This window comes from Pyrgilauda ruficollis, unplaced genomic scaffold, assembly GCF_017590135.1.
Source record: "Pyrgilauda ruficollis isolate IOZ18807 unplaced genomic scaffold, ASM1759013v1 scaffold41, whole genome shotgun sequence".
Classification (NCBI taxonomy): domain Eukaryota; kingdom Metazoa; phylum Chordata; class Aves; order Passeriformes; family Passeridae; genus Pyrgilauda; species Pyrgilauda ruficollis.
Window position 1 is genome coordinate 2,821,831 of NW_024525601.1, and position 12,589 is coordinate 2,834,419.

The following is a 12,589-nucleotide window of genomic DNA, read 5'->3' on the forward strand; positions in this document are numbered from 1 at the left end:
CAGTAAAAAAAATCTGTTGAAAGCTGGTATGAGTGGAAGGCAAGTAAAGACTTGCAGCATCTGATCTTTCTTCTTGATATGACTCTTTCCTGGTATGTAGTCAGCAATCACTTTCTTCATCTAGACAGAATCCTGGACCACTGGCCCTAAGCTTCTATTTTACTGGTGGTTTTAGTCTCTTCAGCATGCACAGCAAACTGTAGCAGGCCCGATTTTCCCTTACTCCTTCTCCTTGAGGAATTGCTTTAAAAATTAAGTAATCTGCTGTCTTTCCTTACACATTTGGCTCCCTGGGGTTTTATAGGGAGCGTGACAGTGCTGAGCTCTGTTTGTACATCAGAGCAATAAAAAGTCTCCTGCTCACGGCAATGGATGTGATACAGCCCAGAAAACAATCTTAAGGGTGTGCACCCTGACCTGCCCCTTCATCCCTCAGGGTGACTATAACTGGGAAGCTTTTCTGGGAACACTCCTGGACAGGCACAGGGAGTGGTGGAGTGAGCTGCATCTGTCTCAGCAAGCCGCACAGTGTGATAGGGGTGAAGCATTTGGTGCAGAGTCCTTATCTGCCATGTTTTGATGTGTTTTGAGTGTGGATTAGCTCTGCTCTGGTCATGCAGACAGAAAAAGTTCCGGTGGCTGAAACACAGCAGTTGGGTCCTTGGGCTCTGCTTTAGTTTCATGTGAAAGGAATCCAGTTTGTGCACTCAAAGATTGCTCTGTTGTGCAAACCAAAGCATGGTAAAAAATTTGCCCTAGAAATACTCTCCAGTTCTGGATTAAAATATCAGCATGAATACAGCAGAGTAGTAATACACCATACTAGGAGATCTCATGCTAAAATAAAATGTTGTCATTATCCCAGATGATAGACTGAGATAAAATTACAAAGTGATGAGTGCAGGGTGCATGCTAAGTAATTTGAATCAAGGGAAGAGGAAGTGGAAGAGAGCTTTATTTCTCAAAATAGATAGATGGATGCTAAATGCCAAGGTAACATTGTCTGATGTCCTTCACATGAGAGTAATTATTATTTCTGAAAGAGTCACGTTGCATGTCACTAACTATTGGATAGCCAAGAGTAAGTAAATATTAACAACATCTCTTTGGTACTGCGCAGCAAATAAGAAAAAGTTCTTCCCTATGCCATCATATTTCTCTAGTTAAAACTACTACATGGTTTCATAAAACATGTGGTTTTATATTCATTAAACAACAAAAAAGTTGGATTTCTGGAAAAAAACTTAGGTGTTTTAGTTTTTGTTTGGAAGAAGATAGAAACTTGCTACGAAGAACAAGCAACTGTAAAAATATATGAAGCTGTTGAAACAAATGTGTTCCAAATATGGCAGTTTTTATCAGGTGTGAACATTTTAGCTCATTAGTAATGGTAACACTTGTTACTTACCTGTTAGTAAGTACTGAGGTGATAATGGAGAATACACAGCAGAACAATGTTTCCCAATCCATTGAAAATAGACTGCAGACCCTCAAGTGGTTTATATAGTCTATGTGCATCTGCTGGAAAAGAAGCTGTAGCAGGACAAGCCAATGTGTTCATTCAATTCTTTGAGAGCTGTAAGGTGTGCATTCAAGAAACTCAGGTACCCCAGCTAGTCTAGCAGGGCTGGACTCTGCAAACTTCTGCTCTATTCTCTGTTGTTTGAGAAGTAGAGCTGAGACAAGTGGCACCTGCAATGGAAAGGTTTAGCAAAGTGTTTCTTCCCATTTCTGGAGTGTTTTGTATCTCTTGAATATGTGGAAGGGTTTTTTCCCTTTTTTTTTTTTTTTTTTCTTTCATGGTTTGGAGAATGGTAAGTGTCAGAGGCTTAAGATCAAAGTTTCGAAACTGATAGGAATATTTTAATCATTACAAATTCAGCTGTTCTTCCAAAATTCTTTTCCTTCAAAATATTAGGATAAAGAACACTGAAGTTACTATTGCAAGAATATCTGCCTGCTTCTGAAGTATCATAACAGGTTTATGTATGTCACACCTGCGTGTTACTCATGAGCTAAGTATGATGGGGTAGGTCTTACGGTACCATGTTCATTCCTTCAGAGAGTCTGGGTTTCAGAAAGATTTTTAACTTCAGATTGATGGAATCAACAGATATTTTTTCCTATTCCAGTCTTGGAGATCTTCGTAATAATTCTGATTGTATACTTGGATTTTGACAGGCTCACTCAGTGCTTACGGAAAAATGTCAAACATTGTCTTTTGGTTCAGTTAAGCCCTGTTTTTCGTCCCTGGTCCTTATGTCAGATTACAAGGAGAAAAGAATGCAAGAATTATTATTCTTACTGTTAGAAAGCCTCAAGAGCAGAGTCTAGCACAGGCATGCAGTTCTTCAAGAAGCCACTAACTCTAGAGAAATGAGAAAGCAGCAAGCTGCTGGTAATCCCTGCACATAGTCATGGGGACCACAGGATCCACAGGGACCTTCATGCACATATGCATGGGAATGGCAAAGGAGGCATGAATAACAATTACAATGCATTCCAGACTTCTCCCTCAACAGCTACAGATCACTGCAGCAGTGGCAGATGGGGCATGATACGGCTCAAGATGAATAGTTGTGCAACCTCCATAAAAAGATGGAAATCACTTACTCAGTATTCTTCCCCAATATTGGTCACTTTTAACACCCAGCTGGATAGGGTGCTGGGGCATCTTGCCTAGCCTGTACTTTTGTCCAAGGCTGGACCAGATGTTGGACCTTGACGCCCTTTCTGACTGGTGTTCCATGATTCTGTGATCCCGTGAATATGTCATTGTGTGTTTTCCCTATGCCCACCAGTGCACTTCAGCAGCAAGACACCTTCGTGTTTTGTGAAGGCGAACAACCTGGCAGTGGTGTGTGAGTCCTCTCATCCTTAGTAAGTTCATAGTAAGCAGAGAGTTGTAACCAAGCCAAACTACATATGGCAACTGCCTTGTAAATGAAAGCTTACCTGTCAAAGAAGGCAACTTTTGACTTAAGGAAGATGTTCTGGATTTTATCTTATTAAATCTCATATTTTTATACTCTCATTCGTATGCTAGGATTTCATTGAGTGCATATGTGAACATGGTATGTGTGTTACTATTTCTCCTATTAAATTTGAGCAGAAATTCTAGAAGTGCATTATGCTTCATCTCTTTGAAGAATATTGAAGCTAGAGCTGTTAATGTGAAACAGAATTTTTGGATTAAATGAGGATGGTCAAGCACTCTGGAGACAATATTTGAAAGAAGACTTAATTAGATGGGTATCAGATTAAGGCATTCTTATAAACAGTTATAGTGTTTTTGTTGTGGTATTAAAAAAAAAAAAAAAGAAAACAAAGGGAAACCACCTTAACTTAGTAATTCAAGTGCAGTAGTTGATTGATTCTGAAAGTCAAGGGGTGAATATTTTCCCCAGTCCCAGCAGGGAGAAAGACTGAAGTGAATAACCAAATTCCTATTGATTTCCTTGGGAGCAGGATCAAGTCTTTAATTCGTGATTAACTCCTTTTTTTATTTTAATGTGAATCATGTGACTTAAACCCTGTTTTATGTTTTGGAAGCAACGGGTAAGGTTTCAATCAAATAGTGGGTTTTCTAGACTTTTAATAGCACTATTCTTTTTAGTGCTTCTGTTACCTCAGGGTATTTACTTTTGGCTCTTAGTGTGGTGTAGAAGTTGATTCTATTGTGAATGGAATTGGCAAATCTTAAAACCCAATGTTTAGATCATAAACATTTTAAAATAAGACTCCATAAAAAAGATTTGTTTTTTTAATATGAAATGTTAGTTGTGTTCTTGGCAGGCTTTGCTTCGGAGGAGTCAGATGCATTTCCAAGAGTATTCTGGTGGCCAGCTGCAGCCAAAAGGTTATTTCAAACCAATGGGACCCAATTCCCTTTCCTCTATAGCTTTTTTGCTTTCTCTCTCTTTCTCTCCCCACCCTCTCTCTCCAGGAGGACTCTATCTATATATTACAAATGAAGTGTAGCCAGTCATGGGGTGAATAATTCATACACAATTATACATAACAGTGGAAGGCACAGAAACTCAGACTAAAGATGCCAGTACTGGTCTTTGCTTTAGGAAGTCCTGTTGAGATTTCTTTTTTTCAACACTCTTCAAATCTTCAGAGTTCAAAAACCATTGGCTACTCTTCCAGAGCCAGCAGGATTACATAATATATGGAGAATTGCTTGTGTCTGCCCTGCCTCCTGTGGAGTGGCACAGTCATCTTTTTAACAATGGCTTGATTCATAGATGTTGTGTGAAACCAGTTACACTCCTGAGATGAGCAGAAGATAATGGGTTTGGGCATACATTAATGGAGTGGGTCTTTATTTATCTCAGTCATTTATGGTTCATTGTGCTAGACATTATTTTTGTTTTTCACATTTGTTTGAAATAAATGTGTGAGAGTATTTCTTGTCCTGCTTTAGAGGTGTCTTTAGAGGACTTCTTTTCATAAGAAAAACTCAGTGTGATGAGTGTATTGCCTTATGTAGTTGTGCAGGGAGAAGTCTTGCCCCACCTCAGGCAAATACAGGTGCCACAGTAGAAGCTCTTGCTACTCATTGCTAATCAACATTGCTCAGTTATTCCAGAAGAGAATTTAACTTTTTTTTTCCCATATAGTGAAGGTAGAGCTTTCTCCACCTTGCTTTTGAAGTCTATTTCTGCATTGTGTTTTGCTGGATATAGGCCTGAAATCCCTGCCTGCTTTGCATGGAATGGGGGCAATTAGAAGTGCTGCTTAATGTCACTCACAGGGAATCTTTTTGTTCCTAATTCATATTTTCCTTTAGGTGATGGAATGCATCAGCAACAGGAATTATTGTCACTTCTCTGATTTTGGGAATTCAGTGAATGATTGAGATGAATCATTGAAAAAGAACTGTAGTTGCTTACATGGCATGCAGTCCTTTTGCATTTCCCACAGCAGCACAAAAGGACGGAGAACAAACTATGTTGCAGCTTCATGTCCTCCTACATATTTGCCGAGCAGACCTGCATGACTTGAGATATTTGTGCTCTTAGTAGCCTGTGCTTATAATGACCTTGTTATAGTTCAAAAAAAGAAGACTGGCAAAAAGCTAATGAACTACCAAGACCCAAAAACTGAACGCCTAGTGCACAAAGTGTGTGTGGGAGTTATTTTGGAGAAAATCTAAGTAAAATTTGTATTAAGTGCATCAGAAATACTGAGGGCAATTCTTTGGATTAGTCTGCACATTTGAGTCATTTGTGGGGTTGAGTCCTTGACAATTTTGAGAAAGAGTCCTTTGCAGCTGTTGTATGAATGTTGTATGGGTTAAACAATAAAGAAGGAATACATGTTCATGTTTTTGTTTAAAAATAAAAGGGCTGGATTTCAGAAGGAGCTGTAAAGCTTTCAGCAAGAATCAGGCGAACACTACAGTAAAGTGAAAAGCTGAAATGTGAAGAGTGTGTGATGTGAGATGCCAGCTCAGCGCTTCCAGATCACATTGCCCCAGCAGAGGAGACCACCCTTGGAACTGCAGTGAACTGTAGCTGCTCTGCAGTGTAAAGTTCTGTAGGCTGATACCCCTCTCACTGTTGTGTCACCCGGTGGTAGCCTCTCTCAACAGCTCTCCACTCTGGGGAAAACACGTGTTATTTACAGGTACTTCTCTAGGGGTGGAAAAATCTCGTTAATATACAGATCCCAGCTGCACAAGGAAAAGAAAAGAGTGTTCATACAAAAAAGGTTCTTTCTACTGAGGGTGTTTGTTTTCTCTCCTCTTTGTGCAGGTTCAACATGGGAGAAAACATTACGGCAGATTGGTTTTGAAAGGTAAGCCATACATTTATTTCCTTACTTAGTGAAAAAAGGTAGGGAAGAAAAGCTGCACAGGCAAATTTGCACAGTTATTTATTTTAGTTGATTGAGTGTATCAATGACCTCAAATTTAGAGTAGTAGTCATGCAGTGTCATGAACATATGTGTTCAGCTTTTCTGTTTGTGTCCTCTTTCCCAAGTCAATCTGAAGCAATTTATTCATTATATGAACTTGGCTCATCATGTTGTTTGCTGGTGACTATACAGCATGCTGGTATTAAAAAAAGGGACACACCTTTTGGTCACAAATCTTACTTATGAATGAAAATATTGCTCTCACTCATATTTTTTCCATGCAACTTCTAATCTCTGACATATGAGTTGACAAAAGTAAATGAAGTTGAAAGAGGAGCAAAGCTGGCAGAGACCTATTCAGCACCAGAGGAAAATTCAATATGCAGCATTCCCCAAGTGCAAGAACTTCTTGCAGACAAACTTAGCCACAATGTCATCATACCAGAAACACGTCTGTCTTGTAAACTAAACAAGGCCAAGTCCAGTAAAGAAGGATTCAAATGCTCAATGTCATCTTTATTCTTGTACAAATGGTAAGCAGAAGAATCTTCTCTCCACTTGAAGTTCTGGATATTGTTAAAAATTAAACACTCCGTTGCTGAGTTTGATGTCCTCAAAATTTGTTTTTTTAACAGGCTGGGGTTTTTTTCCCAAGTTACATCCACTTTGGTTCCTGATGAGCCTTTCATTCAGCGTGATACCACAGGGCACTACAATAAACCTTTCATCAACCAAATTGTGAATTAGCATCTGTTGGTGCTGCTTCTCTCCATTAAAAAAAAAAAAAAAAAAAAAAAAAAAAAAAAAAAAAAAAAAAAAAAAGAGGATAAGGATCAGCGTATTTTTAACTGAGTTCATTAGAAGTTCTGTGGTGGCAATTTCCAGCTTCTGAGATGTTTCAAACCAAGAAGAAGGATCCATGCTAGCTTTGTATATGCAAGATATATACCACGAAAGATGGAGAATTATTGATGGACTAAATTGCAGCTGAGAAGCCTTCCTGAGAGGAGGCAAATATGTAGAAGTAATTTCTGTGCAGATGCCATTATTGCCACTCTAGTTTGAAAAGCAAAGGCTTTTGAATGGCACTTCTGCACCTTGAGAGGTTGATTGTCACTCTGGGGTAGCTTTATTTGAAGCAGCATATTAGTCAGCACAAATGAGGTGAAGATTTGAATGTACTTTGTTTGCCATAGTCATAGAATCAAATGTGTTCTCTTATCAGCTTTTTCAGAGAACCGGCAAGGAGAAAAAAAAAAAAAAAGGAGACAAAGCCTTTCATACAGAAGCAACAATTAAGATTTAGGGTTTTAAAAATAGTAATATCCATTATCCTACCTGTATTTTTAACACAGTATTTTTTATGCCAGGAATATCTCATAGAATCATAGAATGGCTTGGGTTAGAAGGTACCTTAAAAGTCATCCACTTTCTACCCCCCTGCCATGGGTTGTTCAGAGCCCCATACAGCCTGGCCTATAACACAAGATGTGGGGCATCCACAACTTCTCAAATTGGTTGAGTAAAAGGTTAATGAGAAACATATACATGAAGTTCAGTGTTAAATCCTTTATAGCAATATTTTCTTAATATCATATGTCATTGCTTAAGATCAGTACTTTTTGTATCTTAAAGGATAGTTTCCAAAGCAAACACATTCCTATATGTAGTACCTGGATGCTGGAATCACACTTAACTTGCAGTCACAGAAGTAGAAATCTCAGGTCTGCAGATCTCTTAAAGTGGAGAGCTTATTCTGGGGATGTATCACTACATCCTTTCCCTAATCTTATTCTCTTCAGTAGGAATCCCTTTTTGGCCACAAATAGAGACAGGTTAGTGGGCTACATCTATGTTAGCTCTGATCCAATACAGCTGTTCTTGTGTTATTTATATAAACTCTAGGGAAAGAAGCAGCAGAAGCATGTCTGGCTATTTAAAATTTTATTCTCTGCAAGCTTTTGACTTAGGCACACCTGAGTCAGCTTTGAAATATCAATATCATTTAAATGTGTTGTTTGAGCAAGGACATTCTCATTCAGGAAGGCGGAAGCAAGATTTTTAGATACACAAAAGGTGAAACATGAAGTAATGCCCTAAGGAGGAATTATCTTTGCTTTAAAACCGGAAGATATTAATTGTTCTCAACAAACTGTTTTAGAGTGCATTGAGGAACAGGAGACATAGACAGTCAGTTTACATTGCAGAAAATTAATCCCATATAATTTACAGGTGATGTCATCACTGCTTTGTGGCTACATGGTGTTTATTCTGCAGTAGTAGAGTGTTTACATTACTGTTGTCTTCATATCCTGAAAACCAATGTGGCACCAAGAGATCTGACTGCAAGGCTTTTATGTAAGCATTACCTGTGAGCTGAGGATGCTGCTTTTCAATGCAAGGGAAATTAAAAATGCTGCAGCTCGAGTAAGGTAGCTTTATATCCAGGAAATGACTGGAGTTAAGAGCTTTTCAATCAAAAGGAGTATATGTTTGCTAGATATAAATGAAGGTCTTTATGTCATTGATTGTCTTTTGAGAGATTACAAATAAGCTAATTGTAACATACTATGTTAGTCACCACCTTTGTCCTGCATGATCTAGACTGCAGTTCCTGACTGCAGGAAACACATTTCAATTGCAATTTTGAGATTTAGGAAAAATATTTTATTGCATTGTGCTGTCCTATAAGAAACATGGTTTAAAAGGCTGAGCATGTGATACTTTCATGTGATGCAAGCTGTCACCTTAATGGTTTCTAAAAAAATCTTCAGTAAGCCAGAGCAAGTAGACTTACAGATAAATCGGATTAATTTTTTGCAACTGTTAATGTGGGTATTGTTGTTCATTATTGATGCATATTATCATGGCACCCACATATGCATAAAAATGTCCGCAAAGCAGTCAGTTCTCTTGTACTTTGTTCCAAACATGACTAAAAACTTGGTTTAGAAAGCATTGTTCATCTCAATGGCTTAAGATTTTTTCAATCATATTCAGGACCCAGTGAAAATCATAGGATCATGGAATCAATAAGGCTGGAAAAGACCTCCTAGATCATAGTGTCCATCCTCTAAGCAAACACCACCTTGTCAACTAAGTCATAGCATTCAGTGCCACATCCAACTGTTTGGTGAACACTTCCAGGCATGGTGACTCCACTGCTTCCCTGGGCAGCTGTTCCAATGCTTAACCACCCTTTCTGTGAAGAAATGCTTCCTGATGTCCAACTTGAACTTCCCCTGGCACAAGCGTGAGGTCGTTTCCTTGTGTCCTGTTGCTGGGAGTCTCACTTGCATTCTCAAGTGGAATGGTTATGAACAATTAACCATGACTGTGCTTGTTTCCTGGCTACTCTGGCAATTAAAGAGAGCTTAATGCACAAAGCCTGTTAAAATTCAAAAAGAAAGAAGATCAGTCAGAGAGCTGGTCTTCTCCTGTAATGCATCCAGTAGTGTCTTTCCAGCTCATGGCTGGGGTGAGGCTTGCAGTGCAGAGCCTGCAAAGAGCCACCACCACCAGCCCTGGGGAAATGCTCCTGGGGAAATGTTGCCACACAGTGAAAAATTTAAACCCAAAGAAGCCTTTTTTCAACCTTAATTTCTCTAATTTGAGCTACCAGATGAAGTTTATGTCCTTGTCTAGTAGATTCAGTAGTGATTACAGGAATGTCTTCTCTTTTTAAATGTTTTCGATCTATAAATTATCTAAGAATTTTAAATCTTTAAATGAATGATGTTGGACCTCTTAAAACTCATCATCCTGCAGGGTTTCCAGACTTCCAGTACTGCTCTTACTATGCTTCTCTGGGTTGTAGTTTTTAATGTGGCTAGTAAGTTACTCAGCTACTAACAACACTTCTACTCCCTTTTTGCATTTGTTCCCATGATGCTTCTCCTATGCGTGTAGTGCTTTACATTATGGTTCCACAAAGCAGACTTAAGAAAGATTTAATAACTGTTATTACATGTGAAGTAAATATCAAATGTTTTAGAAAATATATATTTGAAGAATAACAGATGTGTGGTTACTACACTTTTGGCAACCTTCAACAAGTATGTTTTTCATAGTAAATAGTTGTTTCAAGGATAGAGAAAGGAACTTTTGAGCACCAATTTCATAGTAAAATGAAATTATCTTTATAAAAATGAAATACTTTTCTGTATCAAAGACACGAGTTTTGTTTGGTTGATAGCTTGATAGCTTTAATCTTATTCTAAAATTGTTGTTATTTTCATGGTATGCAAAAACTATTAATTAGAAGTTTTTTATATATATATATATATATAACTCTGCACCATACTTAGGACAACATCTTTGTAGAAAGTGCACCAACAGCATCCCAGACTCTCTCTAAAGTAATGCTGAGGGTGATCGGCAATGAAAGCTGCTCCTGTTCATAAAATACTGTGTATTGAGTTGAGAACTTGTTATGCTTTTTGTAAGCCTTTTACTGTTTCTGAAAAATGAAAGGGTAGTTGGAGATTGCTAGCTCTCACACTGAAAGGAAAGGGTAAGCAGATAAGAGTGGGGAAGGGAATAAGACTCCCAAGGAAAAAGAAAAAGACTTGGGGGTTTCTATATCAAGGCTAGAGTTTGGATATGAAGATTGTCTCCTATTAAGAAAGATTTCAGATCTTCTATGTACCTCAGTAACTCCTCTGACTACTCTCCTTAGCACAGGGTGATCAGGAGGACACTTTGCATTGTTTATATTTGAAGCAGAGTAAATGCAGCAGCCCTGTTTGCCACAGGTAGGGAGACACAGCTAACGCGTGTGACGCCAGGAGCAACTTAGCTGTCATCGCTGAGGGAAGCATTTTTGTTCCTACGCTGATCTCTGAGAGCAGACGGATGTCTGCTTTTGCAGCTGCTCCGCATATGCCCCTGCTCAGTCTAGCCAAAAATACTGTGTATGTCTTCGCTACCCCTTGCAGAGACTGAGAACTCAATTTCCGAAACCACTCGTGACATGTGGTGAGCGCTGGAATCCAGATGCATCAGAGGCACTTCCCAAGCGCCTCCTTCCAGGTTTAGGTTGCTAATTATGAACCTACTGGTGAGCTGTTTTCTCTCTTTCCCCATGCTTGCTTGGATATTTGATTGGTGCTTGGCCAGAGTTTCTCTGGGTGACAGGAATAAACAGAAAGGAGAGAATATCACTAGATTCTATAAACATTCAGTATGCACAGTTCTGGCTTGGAAATCAAAATACCATATGGTTTTCCAAAGTGACGTCCCCCTCTTCTCCCCATGCTCTTTGGTGATTTAGTGTAAAGAATAAATTATATGCTTGAAATATAAAGTCTTATCCTGATATCATGCTCCATTATTTCAAGCCTTTCTTCACATACAGCTGAATCCTACAGTCCTTTCTTGGGCAAGGCTCCCATTTACTTCATTTTGAGAGCATTGCCTCAGCCAGGGGCTGCATGAGGCTGTATGGTCTCATCCTTGAGAGGTTGTTTTAAAGAAAAGAGTGCAGTTTGAATGCGTTTCACAAATATTGAATAATTTGAGAAGACAAGGGAAAATGGGTGCAGTGGTGCAATCAAAGGGACATGGGAAAGCCCTGTCAGGCACATCTTTCACCATTTTGGAAAACAAAGCTATGTTAGTCCGTAAAGTTGTTTTGGTTTCCTGTCCTTCAAGGCACGTAAGCAAGTGCCTAATTTTTCAGTGCCCAGTGCCTTACTTTGGCAGGGTTCTCTTCCACACCATACCATTCTTGATGTGCTTCAAATCAGAGAAATTAGATTAATTGATGGCTTATACTTTCTGTTCTTAATATATGACACCCATCACACTTTTGTAGGAGTTAATGAATGTGAATTTATTCTTCAGTTTTGAATATTCTATGGTTACATGTGCTATTTGAATAATATGGCAGATAAATGTAACATAAGGAGCCTAAAGACAGAACCAGTTCCACACATTCCCTTGGGAGAATGTGAATAAAAGACCAGTTTATTGCTTGTAACACAAGTGTTGTCTTCTGGGTGGTATCTCTACCATTTCTCTGCCTGCTCAAACATGAGGGTCTCATCCTCAACCCCAAACTGCTTTTAGGGTTTTTAGGATTGAGGTTCAGAGATCCCTAAAGCCTATAGCTCCAGCAACACTGGTGCCATGCAGAAGGCGCAACAAGAGGTGCTGCACCAACTCTGAGCCCTCCACACCTTTCTCATCTAGGCCAAACATGGTACTGGCTACCTAAGCCTCAGCCCCAGGCTACCAAACCTAAGTAGTAGGTAGGGATCTGGAGGCAGAGAACTACATCAGAAAGGCTTACTCATGTCCTTCCAGCCATAACACTGCACTTCTTTTCTCGGGGTGTGATGAACAGCAGATGATGGGGCTTCCCACATTTGTCCACTTGTGTCCAGGCAAAGGGCAGCACAGGGTGCTGAGTCCTGGGAAGACAGGGGGACTGAGGTTGCTTTAATTTAATTCAATTCTCAAAGCTTCTCTCTTTTTGTAACTTCGTGGTGGCCAGGACTGTGGAATTTATGCATGTGTGTGCTGAAGTATTTGTCTTGTTTATAGTGTAGGAAATGGGGAAGAAATGTGTTTTCAGTTTTATTTGATGTATTCTGCATGCCTGAGGTTCTATCTTAAATTGAGTTTTCTTCGCTGCTCTGACAAAAAGCAAGACTTTGAAATAAAAGTCTGAGTTACAGAGAAAGCCAAAATAAAAATTGAATTGTATTTGCAAAGAAAAAAA

At 39.1% G+C, this 12,589-nt stretch overlaps 1 protein-coding gene across 1 annotated transcript in view; it reads left to right on the forward strand.

Annotated features, from left to right (window-relative positions):
- Positions 1-12,589, forward strand: part of PIEZO2 (piezo type mechanosensitive ion channel component 2) — a 290,144-nt gene that overhangs the window by 129,717 nt on the left and 147,838 nt on the right. Inside the window, exon 4 of the mRNA XM_041477660.1 lies at positions 5,763-5,805. Coding sequence (XP_041333594.1) covers positions 5,763-5,805 — 43 coding nt within the window. The remainder of the gene's footprint in view (positions 1-5,762; positions 5,806-12,589) is intronic.